The sequence below is a fragment of the Bombus fervidus genome, chromosome 12, assembly GCF_041682495.2.
Source record: "Bombus fervidus isolate BK054 chromosome 12, iyBomFerv1, whole genome shotgun sequence".
Classification (NCBI taxonomy): Eukaryota; Metazoa; Arthropoda; class Insecta; order Hymenoptera; family Apidae; genus Bombus; species Bombus fervidus.
This window is the reverse complement of record NC_091528.1, coordinates 10,352,805-10,377,057: the sequence shown is the minus strand read 5'-3', so window position 1 is coordinate 10,377,057 and position 24,253 is coordinate 10,352,805. Positions and strand designations below refer to the sequence as shown.

The 24,253-nt window shown below is 44.4% G+C and overlaps 1 protein-coding gene across 1 annotated transcript; it reads left to right on the top strand.

Annotated features, from left to right (window-relative positions):
- On the top strand, window positions 1–24,203 carry Actbeta (inhibin subunit beta). Its single transcript, XM_072014099.1, has 6 exons — window positions 1–395; window positions 468–4,168; window positions 19,786–20,006; window positions 20,571–20,805; window positions 21,287–21,464; window positions 22,502–24,203. The coding sequence occupies exons 2-6, from the start codon at window positions 3,304–3,306 to the stop codon at window positions 22,740–22,742; spliced, it is 1,740 nt and encodes a 579-aa protein (XP_071870200.1). The 5' UTR covers window positions 1–395; window positions 468–3,303; the 3' UTR covers window positions 22,743–24,203.
- Window positions 24,204–24,253: the final 50 nt, after the last annotated feature.

The following is a 24,253-nucleotide window of genomic DNA, read 5'->3' as shown; positions in this document are numbered from 1 at the left end:
GCAAGAAAATGTTACAAGGTGTTGCAAAGCCGAAGCAGAAAATCTGTAGCCCCCTGTTTTCTACCTATTGTAATATCAACGTCCCTTTTCAATTTTCCTTTTGTTCAAGGTTGTCAGCGTTGATGCCATCCGCAGGAAGGGCGTCGAATCGCAAGGTTACGAGACCTATATAGAGTACAAAAGAGGAGCGAGGGAATGAGAAAATTCAGGAAAAATGGGAATCCAGAAAAGAAAAAAGAGAGGAAAGATGGGGCAAGCAGTGGTTCGTAGGTCGGATCGATCGGAATTAATAAAGGAAAATAAAAAGGACATGGAAGGGGAAAGAAGAAGATGAAATAAGTGGTTGTTCGAAACGACACAGAATTTCAGACGTGGGGCGTCAGAAGATTTTGCTCGTAAGTTTGCATATTCTCGAATATCTTTCTCGATACTTACGGAACGAAAGAGATTGGAAATAATGACGGTAGGACGGGGCGGAGAGTAAGAGATGAATTTCGGAGACGATGACGGAGGAAGAAGGGGAAAGAAGGGAAGGATCGTATAGGAAAATCGTAGAGAAAGTAAGAGAGGAGAATAGAAGCCTTGGGTCATAATACGAGTCCGGCGCCTCTCGCAGCATCACCACGTGGCATGAGGCCAACTACCGTCTTCTGATCAATATGCTTACAGCTACCTTGCTTCTCTCTCTATCCCTTCTTTCTATCTTTTCTGCTGCTTTTCTACACCGACTGTCGAGAACCGCAAAAGTTACAGACGCCATCGACACGACACGGCTATTACAATCGTGTTTTCGTACATCCAACAAATTTGCCGCTGTTCGACCGTTTATACCCGTCCCCTTTGGCTTCTTGTCGGTGAAAAATCAGTAGTTGTCCAAAATCGAACGATCGCTGGTCCAACAAATCGAACGCAAAGGCCAGCTTTTCCACGATAGAGACATATTGGTAGGACGAAACTCGTTTGTTCCTGCGAATTTATAGCTAATTATAATTTCGAATAGCCAGGGTGGAGCAAGCGAGAGAGAGAGAAAGAGAGACGAAACGGAAGCGTCGCGGTACCACGCGTAAACCACGTGGTGCCTGTTCCAAACCCACTTTGTCTTCCCTCCCCCTTTCTCTCTCTCTCTCTCTCTCTCTCTCTGTGCTTTCTACCCTACCTCTTCAGTCACATATCTATCTATACGTTTCTTCGTTAGCCATTTTTTAAGGAAACGAAGAAAACGCGTAACCTGTAACTCGAACGAGACAGGATACGCACGGTATTTGTCTTTCCTATTCTTCCCTCTAGAAATGCTCGAGTTTTAGGCAATACCGTTGCACGTACATATAATCAGGTTGGAAGAGAGAAAGGAAAAATAGATAAATACTTGGACGTCGAGTGAATATACAGTAAATGGTAGGTAAAAAAAAAGTAGAGGAACGGCAGCAAGCATAACGTATACGAGGGATCAGCTACGTAAAGTTATCGGGGAGTTTAGCCGATTGTTGCAGTATCTATATCGTGGTGGGTGGGTGGATAGTGTTTCACTGGTCAGTGGTGGTATTGGTGGCGGCGGTCGCGACGGTCGCGACGGTCGCTACGACGCTGCTGCTGGTAGTGGTGGTGGTGGTGGTGGTGGTGCTACTGCTGCTGGTGCTGCTGCTGCTGGTGCTGGTGCTGCTGCTGCTGGTGGTGTTGGTGGTGCTGCTGCTGGTGCTGCTGCTGCTGCTGCTAGCGGTGATGGTAAGGCGGTGGTGGTATCGGTATTGGTAGTGGTGGTGGATGCCCCTCAGTGTCCGGCGCGCCTCCGACAAGCGTGCCTCGGTCGTTATAGGGATCCTTTGGCGTTTCGTCGTTATCGTGGATGATACCGGCGAGCAAAGCAAAAGAGAGGAAAGAAAGGGAACGAGAAGTAAGAGAATACGAGAAAAGTAAAGGCCGATCGCTGTAGTTTGTCGATTAGTTAAAAAGAATTTTCGTTGATTCTCGCTAAAACGCGACCACCTTGTCTCCAACTTTTTGAACCCGATTGCATAGATCGAAAAGGATGTGCGCGAGGAATTTGACAATTCCAGAAGGATACGTCTGGAGCACGCTTCGATCAGAATCGCAACCGATTTTCCACGGACAATAAAGAGACATTAGGCGAGTGAAAGAGAGGAGAAGACAACGCGTTGATCGCAAAGGACTCGATCCGGAGAACCGTTCGTCGATCATCGAAAGGCTTTCTAATTAAAAAAAATCGGCTCAAATGCCGCTCGTTGTACGTGCTGTCGCTTCAAGCCTTTAAATGGTGCATCATTCCGAGGACCTTAGCCGTAGTGAAACATTAGGTACGCATAGAAAGTGTCCGAGAAAGTCTAGAAGACCTTAGTGGGCGATTTTGAAGATTGACCGCCCGTTACAAGAATATACGATCGTATTGTCGTATCGAGGGATTCGGATCGACGATTTCGTGTCCCATGTAAAAATCAGTCGAGTAGTCGAATAGTTAAAGTCGGTCGTTGGAGAATCGGAAGAAAGGGAAGAAGCGAAAAATTAAGATAGGGCTGTTGTAACAGGCTAGTGAAGATAAGAAATAGCTACACGTGTAAAAGAGTAAAAAGAAGATCGAGAAGAGGCTAGAGGAAAGGTCACGAGGTAGAAGAAGAGGAAGAAGAAAAAGAAGAAGAAGAAGAGGAAGGAGAAAAAAGGAAAACGAGGAAAAGCAAGGGGACGAAAATAAAAGAGAAAGATATTTAATTAGAGGCGCGTACCCGTGGACGTGCAATCGGTGGAAACGAAAGCGCGAATGGCCGAAAACGCGAGCAGGGTGTACCCGGTTACGGCGGTCCATCTTGCGGGTGAGATCGATCCTGAAACAGCGGCACCGGGTAGTTGGTAATGGGGGGTTTAGGCGAGAATGCCTTTTCCCTGTCGCCGTCGTCGTCGTCGTCGTCGTCATCGCCATCGTCGTCGTCACCGTCCCACTCGAATTTTACCTTCTCAACAGGTTCCTGTCGTGGTCGTCACGCCCTCTTATCTCTGTATCGTTGCTCGGAAACGAGGATTACTCCTCCTTGTACGGACACTAAGCATCCCGTTTATTCGGATCGTAATAGTAACAGTATCGCGATCGGTTCGGCGATCGGCACCGTTTCTCATCCGAGTCGTAGTACCGATAGGATTAGAAGCGAGCGTGACCGAATCGGTGGTGGTGATCGCCGATCGAGAAAGTCGAAAGATACCTTGCTCGAACCGGAAGCGGATCGAGAAGGAGAAAGAAGGAGGATCAGAGGAAGGAGGAGGTGGTGGTGGGGGTGGAGGAGGTGACTCGCCGCCGAAATGCACCAGGTGTCGTACAGATCAGGACTCAATTCGAATGCAGGTCGAAACGAGAGGTTCTGGAAGAAGATCGAGTACCGGGGTCGGCGTTACCGTGCTCATCGCTGGCGGCGTGCTGCCGCCGCTGGCAAAGCCGCTCCTACCGCCACAACGTACGATCCATCGATCGCTTCGAGTCGATCGTGCCGAGATCAACGATCTCACCTACCCCCCTCTCGCGTTTTATTCAGATACAGAGGATCCTTGCTACCTTCGAACATCTTTCTTATAGGGTTGGCGCTCTGGTGTTTAACATTCTCGCCCGTACAACCGCGGCAGAATCATCATCAAACATGCCCAGGTTGTCCGCACCAGCAGCACCAGCAACACCACCAACAACACAGAGAACATCAACAGGAACAAGACCAACAACAACATATACACGAGGCGCACTATAAGGGCGGTGGTTCCGAAAGGAAGGACACCTCTACGCCTACTCCGGACGACCTAAGGTTGGAGGCTATCAAACACCAGATACTCACTAAACTTGGTCTTAGGGCACGACCGGATGTGAACAGAACTTTGGCCACCGTACCAAGGCACTTGGCTCTCGAAACTCTGTACAGAGCCGAGGCTCAGTCCTCTCGTTATCCATCTCCCGATAGATCGAGGAACGAGAACGTGTACTCCGCAGAGTTCCTTTACGGTGCCGACGAATACTCCTATAGGAATTTCGATCAACGAGTCGGCAGCTCTACGAAAGACAACAACGCGAGGATCGCTTCTCCCTATCGAGGCTATGGCGAACACGAGGACCAAGAACCGGAAGAAGAGATGGACGATTTCTACGCGAGAACCTCCGAGATCATCACGTTTGCCGAACCTGGTAAGTTTCCACCCTTCCATGAGTTGTTTTACCCTTCTTCGCTCGATTCTTCGTCTTCTTATTGCCAGACATTCGTTCGTCGTCCGTTGTTCGTCGTCCGTCGTTGGTCGTTCGTCGCACAAGCTCTTGAAACGCGCACGCCTTCTCCAAGCTTACGAACCACGCAGTTTTACAAACGATAGTTGTCTTTCCTAATTTTCCGAATTACTTCCAGTTTTACGATCCAGTAGATTTACGATATCACGCTGCCCTATTAGTATCGATTACGCTGTTCTAACGCCACACATCGATAAGAGCCAACAAATCGCTACTTACAATTAGTTCACGCGTCCTGAATCTATATGGACAGTTTTATTCTCTTTGCTAGAGCCGGTATCGATTCGACGATCATCGACCGATGACGAAACGGAAATCGTTGAACGGATGGAAAGGCGTGGTTGGTACGCAAAAATCGTTGGAAACTCTTACGTTTCCCGACCGACAAGCGATTAAAAATGGTCCCATTGAATATCAAGGTTTGTTGCTAAAACGAATAATCGATCGTTCGGATATTTTTGCGATCTTTGCCAAACGTACAATTGCGCAAAACGTCTAGTAGCTCGGTACGCATGCAGCTACCTACAATTTTATTCCAATTTTCCGCACACAATCGCAACAGTCGTGTTTCGTTACGACGTGGACACAATTTTAATGTGGTTTACATAACGCGCATAATTAATCGGTACGTAAATGACCTAATAAATACAATGGCGTAGAAATACTTTTTGCAGCCGCTGTAAAAGCGTTCTGCGGCAAGTATTCGAGCGTTTTCGTCAGCCGCTGTATTACCGTCGACGATTCGGTTTCCGTTCGATCGGACTTTTCGCGAACCACCACGTTGCAAATGGAATACGTGGTTCGTTCAGTCCACTTGGTCGATTGGCCTGTTGCCTGAATCGCGAGCAGATGAATCGCCAAAGAACAACAGGATTACTGGGAATAATAGAAAAGAGAGAAAGAGAGTGTATAAGCGGAGGGTGGGTTTAGGCGAAGAGGAAAAGAGGTACATATACGCAGAAAATGTCACGAACGACACCTTGATTCGCATGCATGCGTGGCCACACGGCTGAAGCCACGTGGCTCGTAGATATGGGTGTCGCGCCACGACAGTCTATAGTTCGTTCTGTAGTTCAGTAACTCTAAGTTTAACAATAAGGGTAATAGAGCTAGCCGGAGCTACAAGAAACACGTTGGCCAGCATTTACGACCGTGCCATTCCTATCGTATTCGTCGTGGTTAAATTAACGAATTCTTTCGGCGTATACAGTGACACACGAATACGTGTCATAGGAAACTTTTACATATACGTGTGTTGTATAAAATATTTCACAATTTCATTGGCCCTGTGTAACGAGACACGATTGTCGTCGTCGTATTGGTCAAATTTGAAGCTGGTCTGACAACGTACGTAAAAGTTACGAGACATTCGTTGCAAACGCGTATTTAGTAGAAAATTGATAAAACATCGCTGGCTTCTATGTACGTTTACAGATTTCCTTCAAACTTCTCCGATATGATCGCGATAGTCTCGTTATAGTGCTAACGATGTTGCAAAATGTTTCGTACGACATAGACGCTATATTGGTAAAAAGTTTCCACAGGATCTTCAATACTCCACCGCGCTGTCCTGCCTAGTAGCAGCTTCTTATATTTCGAGATACTTTCAAGCAAAGTTACGTTACACGGATAGTTATGAATTAGAAAGAGTAACGATAAAGATGACAAGAGGAAAACGAGGAAAATCTTTAGTTTCCTCCGCTTTCGAAATTCGTACAATTCAGTTAAGCAGGGTAGAAATGTAATGGGAAAGATTTATAAGACAAATCAAAAGAGATGATAGAGATATCGTTCGATTCGTATTTAATATCTGGTGCACTAGTATTTACTAGTATAAACTAGTAGTTGTAGACCTATAAGAATGCCATCTCGTAAAGAAAAAGTTGGTACACGTTTCAGAGTCAATGATTGGCTGATTTAAGGGGAACGAGCGATCGGTTGGATCCTCCGAGACCACGTTACGATAGACGATCGTATTAATCGACATTCGATTGTTTCAAGCGCGTGTCAACCTTAAGAAATCCTTTCTGTTTGCCGAAACGAGAGCAAGATGGAAGTAAAAATGTTGGAGGATCGTAGCAGGATTAATTCGTCGTGGCGACAAACAGCGATAAGCATAAAACGAACGGCTCTGGTATTCCAAGACGGTCGTTTGGTTTGGTTGTTAGAGTACGGGGTGTTGGTGAATATTTCGCACGCGCGCAAATTCGTGGTCGTCGCCCTGGCGGCGCACATCGGTTGCTCGATAAGCGTGTTACAATACGACATGCGTAATACTTTAACGTTAATATTGCCGTCACTATACATAGCCGGTGAACACGTCATTCTTTTTGAAGAAACTAAAGAAACTATAAAGCACCATCGCCTCTTTCGTATCGATCTCTTCAGCAACGAGGGAGGGGGAGGGGCGCGGAGTAACTTTTCTTCCACATTTTTCCTTTTTGAGCCGCGTAACACGCCGAAATTCCTATAGTCAATGGTATCACCTGACTCGGTGTACGAACATCGTTTACCAGCCAGATTTTCTTCCGATAAATCTCGTTCGCACACGGATAAGTGGAGCGACTTAGATGCCGGACAAATACGACCGGATGCTGGAGATCGAAGAAGAGGAAACGACGAAACTCGGTCTCGATGAGGCGAAGCTTCGTGGAACGCGAAACGTGCAATGCTGCAAAAAGTCGCGTGCAAATTTCTTCTCAGTTCGTTACGAAAATAATCGAAGTTGTTGGAAATAAATCGATCCGATCGAATCTTAACGCGTTGACTCGCTAGATTTTTTGGAACGATCGAAACAAGATACATTTTCGTGGATTAAAAAATTGTCGATAACTAGCGACAGACTAGCGGGCAATTACGGTATAATATTTCGTCGAAATTGAACGTTATAGCGTAACGTGTAGGAAAGTATCGCGATTGCCAGCGCGAAAGATATAAAATACCAGTGGCGAAGAATGCGTTAGAGAAATTCGTCGAGGTGAAGAGGAACAGTTTATGGAGAGAATAGATATGAGAAAGCATTTGAACAATGCGAAGAATTTCAAGGACTCGAACAATTTCAAGAATTTCCAGGTTTACGAGTAAACGGCAGAACTTTGCGTTTAATCTGCTACGTAGCAACCGATTTACGTTTAAACGTTTACCTAACGAGAGAACCGAGCTTCGAATTTTATTTTACTAGATACGCTAAGTTAAATTAAAAATCGCACGTGTATCGAGTGGTAGCAACCGATGATTAATTTACTGATAACTCAAGGACCATGCTATTTAATTAAAACGGCTTGCTTGTCATTTCGAAGCAACCAAGAGAACCAAAGTATCTTCTTAGTTTTTCTTCCTTCAACTAAAAATATTTAGTCGTTGTTTCATGGCAGCATGGTATAATATTAATATCATTCAGAAGATAAGAAACGCGACAAGTTTCACATATCTGAATATATAAACAACCGGTTGTTTGCTTGTAATTATTAAGTAAAATCTTCAAATGCTTTCCTTTGTTCTTGCTGCATGCGCATCTCCCATTCTGTCTCAATTATTCCAACGTATATAGCCTGGCCATTATTTATCGAACGATCTAACTGGCAATAATTTTCGAAAGGAAACCGTCGTTCTTGACAGGGAATCGCACTGTCGTGCCTGAACACAGTCGTCAGTTGCTCCGCTTAATTAATAATTAGTTACACTCGAATATACATATGTATACTCGTGTTAACGTAGACGGGAGCCAAATTTCCGAATGTTCCTTCTCCGATGATTCTTCTCTTTTCCTCTCCGTTGAATCTTTTCTTTTCTTGCGATCGTATTCGTTCCGTGGAAAGTTTTCTATGTTGAGCAACTTTCTGATTATTTGAACCTCTCGGCACAAGAACACGGTCTAATTGATTTTCTGTCTAAACCGTCTGCCTTTACGTAGAGATGCGAGACATAGATTTTTTCAATCGCACAAGGCCTATCCAACTATGAAAATAATTTCTATTTATGTACGATCGTTTAACTATTCATTTAGCTACGAAAATAATTCCTACTTATGTACGATCGTTCGGATTCGTTCGATCGATCCGATTATTCTGTTTTCATCGCTCAAAAAGTTTTCCATTAACATCGACATCCGTGTTTCTTTCTCCCTGTCCTTGTTTATTTAATGTTCATTCGCGTATCCTTTACATGTACATTGGTCCAAGTGAGTCGGAATATTTCGTTTTGTAACACTTTTATAGTTGTTCACAAGCCGTAAGAATTTATTTCTCTGACATCGATCGACAGTTTTCTATACGGTACACGTATTACGCGAATATTAATACCAATACCGAATAAAGTAAAATTTATTAGAGCTTTTCGATCGATGTAAGTAGATGTGCCGATAGCGTTACAGCTACAGGCGACGATATATTTATTTAAAAATCAATTATTAACTTGCATTATACTAGTTGCGACACTTCGTGCACTTTAACAACTTACGTATCGCATGCGAATGGTACCGCCTTTGCCAAGCTTCTACAATTTATCATTTGTTACTAGACTGCGGATATTTATGCAAGTTCATACCTTTACGACAAAACTAAACGAGCGAAATCTGCGCAACGATTTGCTTCACCTGCTATATGTTACGACTAGTATATTTTACTTTGAATATCTCGCGTATCTTTCGACGTTATGCGCATTCTCGCATATTTTTGTTTACAAAAGCATAAAAGTCCGCAGTCTACTTGTTATTCATATAGAAAAATGCTACGGGTGCCTTAAAACAATTACAAAAGGCAAGACACCCTTGCTGTAACCGAGAGATCGATTTACGAGTCGGAAACTTTTCTGTCCCGATATAAAATCCTCCTCAGCGATTCTAGTGCTTTTTCTCGCTTTCCATTTTCAATTTACTAACTTTATTAATTAATAAATTATTGTACAATTGGAGATTGCTAACAAACCTCCGATCATTATCCGACCCGTTCGATTATCCTAATTGTCGCGTCCTCCGATCTGTTCGGACAAACCAAGTTCCACCGAATTTTTCTAAAAAGATTAGAAAATACGTCAAGGTTTGATCGGTGAACGCGTGAGTTGATTCAACTTACTAAGATTTTCCACGTCGTAAAATCGACAGTATTAGAACGCCAGCCTCTGCGAGGATAGTCAAATAGCTTTATTCAGGGGCTGATCGAGTTTCGGCAAATTCTTTCGCGAATTGCACTTATTCGGCGCCCGTACATTATTTTGAAAATACTCGTTCTATCTGACTATTAATTCCTTGCAAGGTTCGTCGAGCTGCAATTGCGTTCGGATGCAATTTCGTTTCCGTATTCGTGCAATCGGGTGTTTTCAGATTCTTGGTGAAATGTTTGCGCGACGAGAGCAAGGAAGAAGAGAGAGGAGAAATGAAAAAATGTCAAGGAGCGTTCACAGTAGCAGATACGGTAGATACGCGATGCGTACCGCCTTAATATGAAAGAAATGGTCACGACGAGCGCGATATCCTTTCCGCCGTTTCTTCAAATGTTCGTCATCGCCGAAAGAGATCTTATCGTCGTAGACGAGAGATTTCCACTATAGGAGTAGGAGTTGGCATTATGCGCTTTCGACGTTTGTTCTCTTTTAAAAGGACTTGGCGACGAGTCTGTTGAACGCGATTCTCCACGAAAGCTCGGCCGATCGCAGCCAGTAACTCGTGACTCTAGTTCGCAACTTGTAACTCGTAACCCGTCGTAATTCGTTGTACGTACGAATCGTGACGAACGAAACGGAAATCCTTTTGCTTTTCACCTTCCCCTTCTTATTCTTTCGATTTAATACGAACGGAGATGTTCAAATTATTTTTTCTCGTCGCCTCTCGCAAACGGCAATGCTTCGGAAACTATCTGCCCGAAAACTATAACAGGCTTTTGGACAGTAGATTCACGCTTTTTTATAGGAAATAAAGAATCTCGTGGGTGAATAATACTTTTCCTAGTTTCGCAAAATATAAGCCGCAATAGCTGGATCGACCATCAAGCCGATACCATCCTTTTAGTTTCATAATCGATAAAGTTACAATTTTATCCCCCAACGTGATACATTTTCAAGAATTGGAAAATATAATGAATTTTTTTAAAGCTCAGAACGCTGTCCTATGGAAAATAGCAGTGGGCCAACTTGCACCATTACGATCCTCAACCCTCCATATAGGGGTAAAAGCATTTTCGCTCGGCTCTTCCCCTTTTGTCGCTAGAAAATAAAATATTCGCCACTCGTGGCAACGAGATCCAGCCTCTGGACGAGGCTCAAGCAGTATATTAGATCGGCAAATTACAATGCGTGTCACCGATACGCAATTTCACACGGGATGATACCGGCGATAGTTCAAAACGAATTATACACGATGCAAGCTTAAGAGCATTCGAGAATTGGGTAGATCTCGTTCTCTTTATCGAATATACCGCGTTATACACTCGTGTATTGAATGTTTTCAAAATATCCAACTGTCTTACCGAAGCGAAGTAAAGTCGAGCGAGCGTTCCCTTCGTCACGATGATTTCAACTGTCAATTGGGCATTCCCAAGAGGAAAGCAATTTTAAGATCTACCCAAAACGTAGCTTCTTTGCTAATAGTTTACGTTCGTTGCATACATGGCGCAACGATTACCTTCCTTATCGGATCGTCGATCGTTTCCCAGCAACATTCGTCTAAGGTTATACCGTTGTATCTCTTTAATCGTCTGGAAAAAAGAGGAGAAAAAGCACGACAGAAAATTGTATCTGAGAAAGTCGTGCAGCGAAGTGGCGAGTTCGTTCAACCTGAGGGCAAATGCATGGACAAATTCTTCGAATAGGACACGCATAGGTTAAAAGACACTGCGTTGCACGGAGTTCGTGCGAAAGGAAGAATAGGGAGATTTCTTCCTGGTTGCCTCCTTTTTCTTGTACGAGAAGAAAATGAGGATGAAAAGAAGAAGGAGGTAGGAAAGAGGTAGGAAAGAGGTAGGAAGGAGGTGGTGGATGCTAGTGGCGGTCGGGCGACGTTGGTGCGGGATACGGGTAGAAACGTCGGAGCAGGGAGGCTGACGGGATGTTCAAAGTGGGATGGTACGGTTCGACATGCGTTGGAGTGGGACAGGGTCGAACTCATGGACGAACGAGCCGACGGATAGGACGGCTGGCGCCTGTAGTCAGATCGATGCACGTGGCTCCAGCTGGGCGCCGCTCTTCGTACATCTCCTACTACACCCCCTTTATTCCCTCTTGACTCTCCTCATCCTACCGCACTACACTCTCCGCTCTAGGATAGAAATCAAGGGTGTGCTTCTCCGTCTTCTATCCCGTTGCTCGTGCTGTTTCTACCGTTGCTTCCTCCGCTTTCCTTCGACTTTATATCCCAACCCTATCTTTCCTCCCGTCTTCCCTCCATTCGTTTCATATTTATACTTAATATACTAATACTTTTTTCTTTTCCGTTTAATCGATTCTCGATTACGATCTCTGCCTCTTTCCACCGTTCTCTCTTCGACGGAATACAAAGATCGATTAAAAGTCATCGAGCTTTCCCCTTCACCCCGTGACGATGCTCATGGGCGAACGATCGACGCGCTTTTCATTCGAATTCGCCTTTCTCGTTCCGCGAGGTGGAAACATCGTTGCTCATCTCCTTGGTGCGCCGTATAATTTCAGTCACATTCGTCGATACAAAGAACGGATTGAACAGGCCAATCGAAGACTCAAAGATCGAAAGAATCTCGGTTACGATACCGTGGAACGAGCGCGGAATTCCCTTTTCCGAAACGCCTAGACGCGAAGAGAATCCTTAATCATGCCCCTTAACAAAAGAGTACGAGTCGTCTAATTGTTCGCCGGACTTGGGATACTTTGCCTTGGGAAACGCCCCGTTTTCATCCCTCCACTACCATCCTACCCCCGTGCGCCACCCTCTACCCTTCTCCCGTCTCTCTCCTCCTCCTGTCTCCTTCTCCTTCAACCCCCTACCTCACAGCCCCTCTCTTCTCGTCTCGCCAACCCCTTGCCGCAATCGAATGCGTTTCATATTTTCCGCAGAGTCAATCGATCAACTTTACGACTTAAAGCGACTGGCTTTCCATTTTTGGAAATTAAACGTACAGGGCATAGAGGCGCATCCAAAGCGAGAGTCGCGATACGCGAATGCGATGTACGAATTAAAGCTGCGTGCAATTCGATCCGATCGATCGGCATTCCGCGATTTTATCGATCGCGGGGACACGTCCAAGACTTTGAAATTTTTCGAGGAGGAAACGCGTCGCGTACACAGCGCACGTGTCGTACGAAACGTTTAGAAATTTCTCTAATAACTTTTTCTCGCGAGACACGGCCACGTTATACCGATAAAGTTTGAAAGAAAACTGAAAACCCGCATATAGAAGCTGCAAGATACTTTGTCCAAGTCGAAGATATTTAAACAGTCAATTATCCGTTATAATTTAACAAACGTTGCAGTCTGACAATCAGCAGCGCCGTGTCTAACGAAACGCTGCTAATGAAATTTCAAAAAATTTCGTACGACACGAATAACGCGTTACGTAAAAGGTTTCCATGGTGACACGGTCAGACACTTTGAAGATTCGAAATTTGGAGAACGAATGGTATACTGGAAGAACAGAACGCTGTGTAAGAATGCAATTTATCGAATGTAATTTATGACGTGAATTCACGACGGCTATGATAACATCACCGCGACAACGGATTACTTCGCGATGCGGATGGTAGTGAAACACGCGACAAGTATGATATAGACACGTTTTCCAGGAACATAACCTTCTGGACTGTTATCGTACAAACGAGCCAGTCCATTTCCTGTACACCGTGAATCAACCGTTTGTTTGTAACATCGACCGACATGCCTAAACCCTCGTTCAGATTAGTCAAATCACCTAAATTCAAGCAACTTGTGGTCGCTTTACCAGCGTGAATCTCTCATTTGCAGCGTTTTATTTTTCCCATTAACGTGTACATTTTACTATCGTATTACGTATTACAGCCTTAGACCGAAATAGGAAACGACGTTCGTTTTCTATAGATTAAAAAATCTAATCGATATCTGAATTATAGGAATGGAAGCTAAGTATTTATGTCGCCCGCTAAATTCTATACACGCAGCTATATCGTGTGCATACTTTGGATAGGTAGATGCAAAAATGCACGGCACGCGCGTAATATGCAAAAGTTTCTAAACTATCCAGAGCGTAGCTGTCGTATTTAACGTGCGGAAGAAACGTTTGCTTACGCTACGTTTCTTTAGCCGTTTTAGAAACTTTCCTACACCGTGCGGATCCTCTTGTATTTTCGCCCCTTACGAATTTTTCCCATTTCCAGGTTTTTAGACAATTTTTACGTTCCAACGCCGCGTTCGATCGAAAGCGTTCAAACCCGGTTACGCGTCTGGCTTACAGGAAGTCTGGCGTTCAGAGTCGTTCTCGCCGATGGAACCTGTCGATGAAAGAAAAACGCGGTGGACTCGAAACTCCGATGACGTTAAGCGACATTCGCGCCGGGGACGGTGGAACATCGATCAGAAAAAAGCCGCAACGCTCGAAGCAAGATGAATCGGTAGCCGGTAGTCGTCACCTGCGAGCACGTGATTTCAATCGCGAGTCGCGAGGGTAGGTAGCGCGAACGAAGGAGCGAGCGAACGACCACGTGGCGACGATAGATCTGGATCAGGGTTACCAACCAGCTATATCTGACCCTCTTATTTGACCGACCGTATTACGGTCAATCGCCTCGGCCCTATATAAGATACGCGATATACCATGAGGTTGTGGACGCGATATTATTGAGCAACGCATCGGTATCGTGTCGTTCCGTAATTAGATTCGCACCGAGGTCGACGGTGTTGGACTCTCGACCGTGGACGACAGAGAACGTGGTAGCGACAAAGTTACGTTGCATGCGATGTCGTTTCTCATAGTACCGCCGCGATTCCCATCATCCGTGAGTCGCGTCGTGTCTCGTTCTGTCGCCTAGTCTATCCCACTCGGTCGTCTAATAAATTTCAACAGTTCGTTTTTACACACGCGACGTAATAACCTTTTAACGTTACGATCATCGATCGGTCGACTTTTCGGTTTTGTCCTGCCTCTACATCCCCGGTTCTATCTATTGGGTAGACAACTGTGTGATCGCGGATTTTGTCATTAGGTGGTATTGACAAAATCCGCAGTCGCTTAGTTGCCAACCTAACATTTCCTCGGATTTTCTTATTTCGTTTTCTTCCGCGATTTCTACAACGCTATAGTTCTATAGTTCTGTATTCCTATGTTTCTCTATCGTTGCATAGCTTTCCTCTTCGGGCTGTTGTTACGAATGCGTGTTTCCACGCATTATCTTCGGATAAATGTAACATTGCTATATCGCTTTCCTATTTCCACAAACCTGTCCCAAGTTTTACGCGTTCGTATCTTTATCGTTCTTTCGTAAGAAAAATTTTATTTAGATTACGTCGTGTAAATAGGGAAGGATACGCTTCTCGTTTATTCGAGGTTCGGAGAAGCGATCGAGACTCTCGTTGACGCGAATACACGACCCCGCGTGCAAATAAAACTCGTAACATTACGATTTATTTCTTCGATTCTTCTTCGTCTATTTTCCAATGAAAATTCATGCGGTGGATTGGAACATTACGTCGATTGTCTCAGACTACGCCCCGCTCTCTGACAGACTCATTCAGTTAGCAGTCCCCTAAATTTTCCTTGACTCGTTCAAAGTACCACGATACGGAGTTTTCTTTCGTCCTCTCTATTTCTTCTTTATTTACCCATCCACGTTTCCAGCCACGTTTATTAACATTTTGCCGATAAAAGAAATTCTTTCGATTCCCTCCTGCCCCATACACTTTCATGGTAGTTTTATCAACGCAGCTCGTATTCCTATCCTTTCTTTTTTCCCCTGTTCCCATCTAATCCCAATGTTTGTAAGAAACCGCTCGCATTTTTATTTCTCTTACGTTAGTTTACATCGATTTAGCGATTCGACGCACCCCTACGATCCAACTACCTTTGCTCCTTATCTCTAGAAGAGTTCTAGCGAATATTCTTCTCAGAGAAGAACACTGACGTATCGAATCAACGGTTATCGGTTCATCTCGAAGAAATTCCCCTTGTTTCGACGACGAAGAGAAAACTATTTCGATGTTTCATCGGGTTACTTTTAGCGATTGTTCGATGAAATCTCGTTACATTTCTTCTAACATTCCTTATATTCCTCTGCTACTAGAGTACAACTTTTGTAGTTGATTTTCCATGTATTTCGATGAATTAATCTAGAAAGCCAAACGAGGTAATGGGCAGCGCGTCGAAGTGGATAAATTGGAATCGAATTAACAACTTTGTTACCCTGTTTTTGGATCGATATTGTCAAAATCATATATTTGTCTCATTTTTTCCACTCCCGTTTGCTTGCCTTCTCTCTCTCTCTCTCTCTCTCTCTCTCTCTCTCTCTCTGTCTCTCTCTCTGTTCTCTTTCTTGTTATAAAGTTAACTCCTACTCTTTGCCTCTATGTCTCCTCCCGTCTTCCCTTTTCTTCGCCTTTACTCAGTGTTCATTCGTAGCGATTTTCCTCTGCGTTACTATGCTGCGCGACGTCTTAAATGGACGACTTGGCGACGAAGAGACCCCTCTTTCCTTTAGTGACATGCTCCCACACCAAATTTACGGGCACATCCTCCCTTGATCGCGCTAACCTCGTTTACGAGCAGTCGCACAGCAGCGAAAGAAAAAGAACGAGACTTGGGGAGGAAACCGCGGAATCAAAAGATATTATTCCGTCATCTTCTTGCATAAGATGCTGCCGATGCTGCGAACGATCTTTCACGATTTATCGTTTCATCACCCACGGACACGCGTAAATTTTTTATCGCGACATTTTAAATCTGAAAAACGATAAGATTCTTGCAATTAGCTTCACGTACGTATCAAAGGTACAGATGAAAGGTGCAATATACATATTTTTCGTGATTTTAAGATTTAAGATAGATACCTAGCATTACGCACATCGTAGAGAAATTTCGCCCAATTAGACGGCAAAGTTACTTGCCGATTCAAATATTCTTACAACCAACGTTCATCCGATAGTAACTCAAGACATAGACATCGCTCTTTCTAATACGGCATAGTCCTATAATGTTTTTCTCCCAGTAAATATCATAATCGTATAGATACTTTGGACATTTCGTATATTCTCGCATATTACGTACAAACTTTGTATCTTTGCACACTCCGATTTTCTAGGTTCCGATACAAATACTCGAGTCTCGGTATATCGATGAATCAATATATCGTACGTACTTTTGTATCCATCTTCGAATCTTTTTATTTCTGATTTTGTATAGTGAGTCGAAAGCATTCGTCGTTATTACAGTTTAGAACGTGCGTATCGTGTTCGTGCGATACCACCCAAGCGCTCTCGATCCAGCGAATGGCATCCTTAAATCTTGTCTACTCCAACGATCCACAAATCGTCCCGTGTCTACGCAAAGTAACGATTTCTTTACTCGGAGCAATGAGAAGAGAAATTTCCAGCGTTTAGAATTTGCTTAAACGTTCCGCCCGATCGATCGAATAAAATCATTATAATTTGATATATTCGCATTCCTCTAATGAAAACGTATATTGCGAAATATAAGCAGGCGCGCGGATATTTGCGAGCGGCGATGCATATTCGCGCACACCTAATCGTAATTCCACAATTTCCCAATTTTTCCAACTTCCTTGCAACGCTGCGATGGATACGCGTAGTATGATTCTGCGTTTCCGATAACGAGGCATCGGTTTCCAGGCAAATATCAACTCGGCGTTGCACCATATTCGTACGCAGGATTGCCCATACGAAAAAGATGCGAGTTATCAAAGCGAGAAAATGGGAATGGAGATTCAGTGGTGTGTCGCATTGCGGCGCAGCGGCAAAAGTACCCGATGCACCGACCTCGAAAAGTGCGACACACGATGCACTCGAAACTCGAGCGAGGCCGGACGAAAGTCGTACAACGCCTCTCTCGATTCGTCAGTTCGCGCGCGCTTAACGGCTGTTACAAACGACGACGAATTCGTTGCCTTCCGCGTCGATGAAAGACGAAAGGTGACTCCAATTCTCTACTGTAATGATTAATACGTTCGATTCGATTAATCGACAAATTATGATTTCGCTATGAATTTGTATGAAACGCAAATACGCGGAAATAGTACTTGTGATCGGACATCAGAGAGAATGGAGAAGAAAATAAAATATTCCTGATTCTCTAATTATGAAACAAGGATAAATACCTTGTTTCTCGTCGTGTTAACCATGGCAAATAAGAATAGTATGTTTTTAGATGACTTTGTATCGTAGTTATGAGACGCGGTTGCATAAGAGGGTTAACTATTCTGCGTAAAGTTGCAGACTGAATCTTAAGATATTGAAACTTAGCTGTCTCATACAACGTCTATCCTAACCCCTGGTTAATCTAATCGTGGTAACGTTACGCAGTGATTTCACGGTTTACGAACCGATTCCTAGAACACGCTCGTTCGACCGGAGAATAAAGGAAAATTATTTTCACCCTTATCGCGGATCGTGTCATCCACTTAGCAAAGAAGGGGAACGAGAAGGGACGAAAAGGAGGCCAAGATATCCTACGATATATACATACGAAACATGTAGCATTTATTTCGTCGTCTTGTTCCACGAAATCGCGATCGTAGATACGAGAACGCGTGTACGCGTTCAGTTAAAATACTAAATTACTTCTCCCATCGTCAATCTCCCGTTTTCAGCAACGAATATCCTTTCTTTCCTTCTTTTCTACTAAAGATGCGAATGTCGGATTGAAAATCGGTTCTAATCCTTAACGAAATAACGACGGGAACGTCAGTTTGCGGTAGAAATCTCGGTGTCGGCGAAGAATTGACGCCGCCGTGCCGTCTCATCGAAATAAGAGGGCACTCGGGAAACGACAATTGCTGGGAACCTTGTGGCGAGTCTGGCGATCCACGAGCCAAAATCTCACTGGTCGTGGCACATGACGGACGATATTGATCGCGTAATAAAGATTTCCGTTTCGTTTGCTTCGAACGAACGCGATCTATCCATTAACGATAGCATCGGATGCCGGTAGCGAAAGAGACGCGCGATTTCGAACGATTTTCTAATAAAAAACAAATACTCGATTAACTATTAGATAATTATATCACGCAATACACACAACTAAAGACAGCGAACGAACGATCGAACGGTTCGGGTTTTCCTCCCGCGTTCGCTCCTCGGCTACGAAAATTTCTCTTTTCCCTGCGTCTTTAAATTTCCCTCGCGTCCATGAAACTCCAGGATCCAGCAACGATCTAACTTAGAACACGAATATGAATATTCTACCTCTACGTGTGCGTGGTTGTACGCTTGTATATCGGTTGGTCCATACTCGAAGGGTTAAACGAGTAGAGCCAAAAGATCGGTAGGTTGAATATCTTCGTGGTTGGCGTCACGACGCTCTAGACTCTAGACCATAGACGTCGGGGGTAACGTTGAGGGTGTGGACGTCGTTGGCTCTAGTAGGGGAGTCTCCGATTGTGTCTATGTCGGTATCGGTGTCTACGTTGTTGTCGTTGGTGTTGGTCTGAGCGTCGGTGCCGGTGTCGGTGTCGGTGTCGGTGTCGGCGTCGGTGTCGGTGTCGACGGTGTCAGTGTCGGTGGTGCCTACAGGCTGGCTGCACAAGGGTAGGAAAGAAAAGGAAATAACGGGACAGCGAGCGGAGAGAGGAGGGTAAGGAACGAAATGAAAGGGGTGAAGTGGCGAAAGAGAGAAGAAGCGCGGGTTGCGGGGAGTGGAAGGCGGAAGACAGACGGGTGGCAGACACCCCATGCTTATCCTCGTCCCTCCAACGGCACTCGGTCCGTGACTCACTAAACCGTTAAGGGATAAAGCCGCGCTGCTTTCACAGTATGCGCACACACCGACACCGATATTTGCAGATCCGCGTGTGTTAACCTGCGCCCGTGTCTACGCGTGCACTGCTCGATAGCTTCGATGTATCTCTCGTTACGCTTGTACACGAACAACCTTCTCTCGCCTCTTATATTTCATCGCACTCTCCTATGTATATGCGAATCCCTGTGTCTCCCGCCAACACACTGCTCCTGGCACACGAGCTTCGAACCGCCGAGTGCATTACACTTTCTCTCTCCTTATCCCTGCATCTCGTGTTCTTTTTCTCTATATGTATACATATATGTATATTATATATGTCCGTTTTGGTTCTTGCTATTAGACAATTTCGTAGTATAACGAGCGGTTATATACGTGTGAGATTACGCTCGAACGACAAAGCGATTCGCCTGTAGAAAAAAAAATTCAGCTTGGTTGTAATCCTCGTTACGTCTGTCGGATTTCGTCGCGAGTCCTTCTTAGTCGCTACCGATATTCTCTCGTTTCAATTTCACACTATCGCGTAGCGTTGTTGAAATAAAAAATTCAAACAGACATAAAAATTGGCGCGATCTTTTATTTCGGTCGATGCCTGTTTCTAACGAAACGAACGTTTCTTGTTCGCAGGACGTACGCTGAACGGACAGCCGTTATTGGAATTTCCAATGTCCAGTGGAGAACCGGCGTTGGAGCCACTGAGGATCAAAAGAGCAACCCTTTGGACCAGAGTAGAATTCAGGCACGCCCACCATTATCAACATCATCGTCAGAGTCAAACGAACCAAAGAAATATTACTCTCTGGGTATTTAGAGTACGCTGCGGCAACACGACGCACTTGCGTGGAAAGGTAATCTTAACCGGTCGATTATTTAGATTCGCTTGGATGTTCTTATTGCATATATGTAACGCGTCGAGTAATTAACTTTCATACTTTTCCCTTTATAATCGCGTGTCTTTTGCTACTGAATATTCCGAATGCGTACGCTTATACAGAGCGTTTCAGAAAGCTGTTTTTCTTTCTTGTCTCGACGAGTGCCACATGTTCCCAAAGACGGGGCGTAAATTTTCCAAATAAGTCGATCAGGTTCATAGACACGCGTCACGAGTTACGCGTCAGTTGCTCTTCGTCGTATCTAGGATTTTCGCGCGATAATTATACGTACGATAGCGACAAGAAAAAGGACGCTCGACCACTTTCGTTCGACTTACATAAATGTAATCGCGTTAAAACGTACTGCGATCTTAAGTCGTCTTAGCAATCGTTCGTCCAATATTACCGACTACGGTTGACGGGTTTCAGCCGATCGGGAAGCTTCGGGTAATGCCGAGTAGGGTGAAAAATAAAATAATTCGCGGTCGTTCTCCTTCCCTGGCGAAAAACGTATAAATGGATGTACACGTGCTTTCGTAGGAGCTAGGTCAATACTTGGAGATGGTCACGTCGCTGGGAGTAAACGTTGGACAACTGGGTTGGCTCAAGTTCGACGTCACCAAGGTTGTGAACAATTGGTACACGACGAGTCGGGATACCACCAGAGATAAATTGACGTTGCTCGTCGACTGTACCGGATGTGGCTCGCACGTCTACGTATCGACCTTTGACGGACATTCCCCGCACGTAATCGAGTCATCTTTAAACGCAAAAGGTATCCTGACTTTTTCTTTTCCCAAAACAGATCTTCTACAGATGCTCGTGATCGCATTAGAACGCTTATTACGGAAAATTTGTTTGAACGCGTAGAAAAATAGCGCTGTAATCGATCGATCATCGATCATCGTTTCGTAGGATTTGAAAACACCGCGAAACTATAGAACACGTTCGAACGTGTAAAGGTTACAGGTTGCTAGCGATATTTTTAGCAGAAAATGAACAGTGTCTTAAACATACGTGCGATCAAACATATCGATGATATTGCACATAGGTTTCACTCGATATTACGGTTAGCATAACGAAGTTTGGTCATCTCCGCGAAGCATATGCTTGCAAGAAATACCTTGTAATTCCAATTCCAAAGTGTATTTATATTTTTATATTCGTTTGAAATTTGCCTATTGCAAACGTGACAATCGTGTCTCGTGACAGTATTAGCGAATAATGCCAAAGTTATGAAAAACTACGTTTCACAGGCACTCAAGATCCGGATAGGCCTTTCCTAGTCGTCCGCACGGATCCCGCGGCTGTGAAACGAGTTAGAAGGCGGGCGATCGAGTGCAGCGGTGCTATAAAGGGTCAATGTTGCAAGCAAAGATTCTACGTAAACTTTTCTCAACTCGGCTGGGACGACTGGATAATCGCTCCTCAAGGGTAAGGACGATAACGAAATCGTATCGTAAAAATCTGAAGCGCGATTCTCTTGCGACGTAAGGTGAGCTAAAGTCATTCGAGTCGTCAACTCGAAGGCATCTTAAAACGCGATCTTCGACTTTGCGACGTCGTAGGCGGAGTTTTACGCGTTTATTTAACAGCGCGATAATACACAAAGTGTACGTAATATGCAAAACTACAGACGATATGGATAGCGATAGCTATTCGATGATTTCTCAGTGGTTCGGTGAAATTCCTAGATTCTGTTTGTCGAATTAGGTTCAGAAAAGTACGAGTTTGCGTAAAAACGCGCCGTCTAGTTGCAGTGCTGTGTATAGTTTCACCCAGTCGAAGGAACAAACGAGGTGTTGCATTATTGACACAACGTTGTCGGGGTGGATGGTTGTTTTACCGATCGGATTGTTATCGAGTTAGCGTACGCAGACACGAGTGGAGTGGGGTATACGCGTTGTACGATGGCACGAGACGATACTTTCGCGCACAGCCGTCGATCAGTAGCTGCAAGTCATTCGTAGGGTATCCCGTGAAATCAGAGTGTCGCTTACAAGTGCAACGGCCCTAAACCCTTAACTTACCAGCAATTATTGCAAACAGAATTGTCTGAAGCTTAACGAAGTTTGCCGCTCTGCGGGAACACGCACGCACGCACGGCAAACAGAAATTCGATATCTGCTTCAAATTTTCCCGAATTAAATACAATTTCTATTTTATCGTATGATAGAATTCTATTTTACCGTAAATATAAATATCCTTGAACTCTGTACATCGACGAAAACTCTGCTGGATTAACCCTTCGCGATCGGATATCGTCGCAACATGTTCAGAATCGGATTCGGCAAATATTCGTCAACTCGAACTTGCTTCAACCAAGCTGATAACAATGCCGATCACAGACAGAGAATTTCTCTAGTTACGCGAACCGACGGACGTTCGTCCAAGTTGGTATCGTCGCTTTGAATTGTGAAAATTATGGAAACTACCTGGAGTAACGTAAACGCGTTATTCGATTTGCGTAGGTACTACGCGAATTACTGCAGGGGAGACTGCGCGGCCGGACACAGAACACCGGACACCTTCCTCAATTACTACACCCATGTGATCGAGGAATACCGAAAGATGGATCGACTGGCTGGCATGCAGCCCTGCTGCGCTCCCCTCAAGTTCTCGCCGATGTCGTTGATCTACTACGGTCCTGACTCCAACATCATCAAGAGAGATCTACCGAAGATGGTAGTGGACGAATGCGGCTGCCCTTAAACGTTCGTCTTCTACTCCGTACATAACTCCTTCTATGCTCTCCCTTCGCGCTCCCTTTACGCTCCCTTTACGCTCCCTTTACAATCCCTCCGTGTATGCTCTTCGTACGCAGCCTGTACGCCGACTAGAAGTCGATTCGAAGAGGCTAGTGCGTCCACCGAAACGGCCTTTTCGAGATTTTCAGCGAGGTACGGTATACATATTTATAAGCGTCGGATATTCGTCCGGCGTTCCTTCGATATTGTCAAATTTCATAACGCTTTGCCCGCAGAATTCGTGGCTGTTGATCGCGACGAGGCCGTTTACTAGGTCGTGATCGTCACCAGCGTGTTACTTCAATTTTCCATTCGCTCTGTATATACGTAGTTCGTGGCGGAATGTAGTAACGAAGTTGTTCGTTGGAAAGCAAACTAGACGCGTTTCGACTTTGCTCGCGATCCCACAGGCTTCTTACTTCTTGGATAAACTGGCTCCGATTGGATGGTAAATCGACGATCGGAGCGCGCGTTCTCGCTCGTTGTTGCTTCGGTCGCGACACCCAACGAATCGCCGGATTCGCGATCGCGATCTGAAAGCGCTCAGGGAATAACGGGGCAAAGAAGAAACGCGGATTCAGTCGTTAACGCGAAGGTTTTCTAATAAGACTTGTAGCTAAATTACTTGCTCGTTTATTAATAAGAGCTGGCTGAGAGTAAATAGAAATGAAGCGGACATGAAGCGAGTGTGTGCGTGTGAGAGGAAGACCGAGAGCCAGAGCGCGTGAGGAAACGTGTGAAAGGAAGGAAACGTGAAAGTAACGCGAACAACTGGATGAAAAAAAAAAAGGATGGAAATAGGAGCACGATGAGAAACGAATAAAAAAGAGAACGGTCGGTTGGTTTTAACTGACAACCACCGTTCAACAAGAGTTACGTTCGTTTCGTTTCCACGCCACGTTATTAATGATTGCTCGTGGCAAAGAGCACGGGATTCAAAGGGAGTTTAGAGAGGAAAGAGGCTACACGAAACGAACTTCTTGCTAGGAGCTTAGTCTTTTCGTACTAGTTACGCGATTAAGAGGAAAACGAAGGGAAAGGAACTAATGAAAGTAAAAATGAGTGATTCCAATTTTAGGGTTTATGTATTACGTATGTATATTATATATACATACAGACACTCGAGGTGATTTAACCGAGTATAAATATTTAAATACGAGCGTAAAGTTTAAGTGTAAACTATAAAAAAAAAAAGAAGAAACTCAATCTGATTGCCTTGTTTTTTATGCGAAACATTTGAAAGTATCGAAGAAAACGACAAATTGAAAAAAAAAAAGCAAAAAATATTATAAAATGCATGCGTACATGATAGATATATATGTATATGTATCTACATGTGCATATATGTATAAATGAAATATAGATACATACACACGAGGGACGATAATAGGAAAAAGAAAAAAAAAAAAAAACGCAAAATATTCGATGTAGCAGGGATGGGAGGGTGGGAATTTTTGGGAAGGGTGAGGGTGGGTC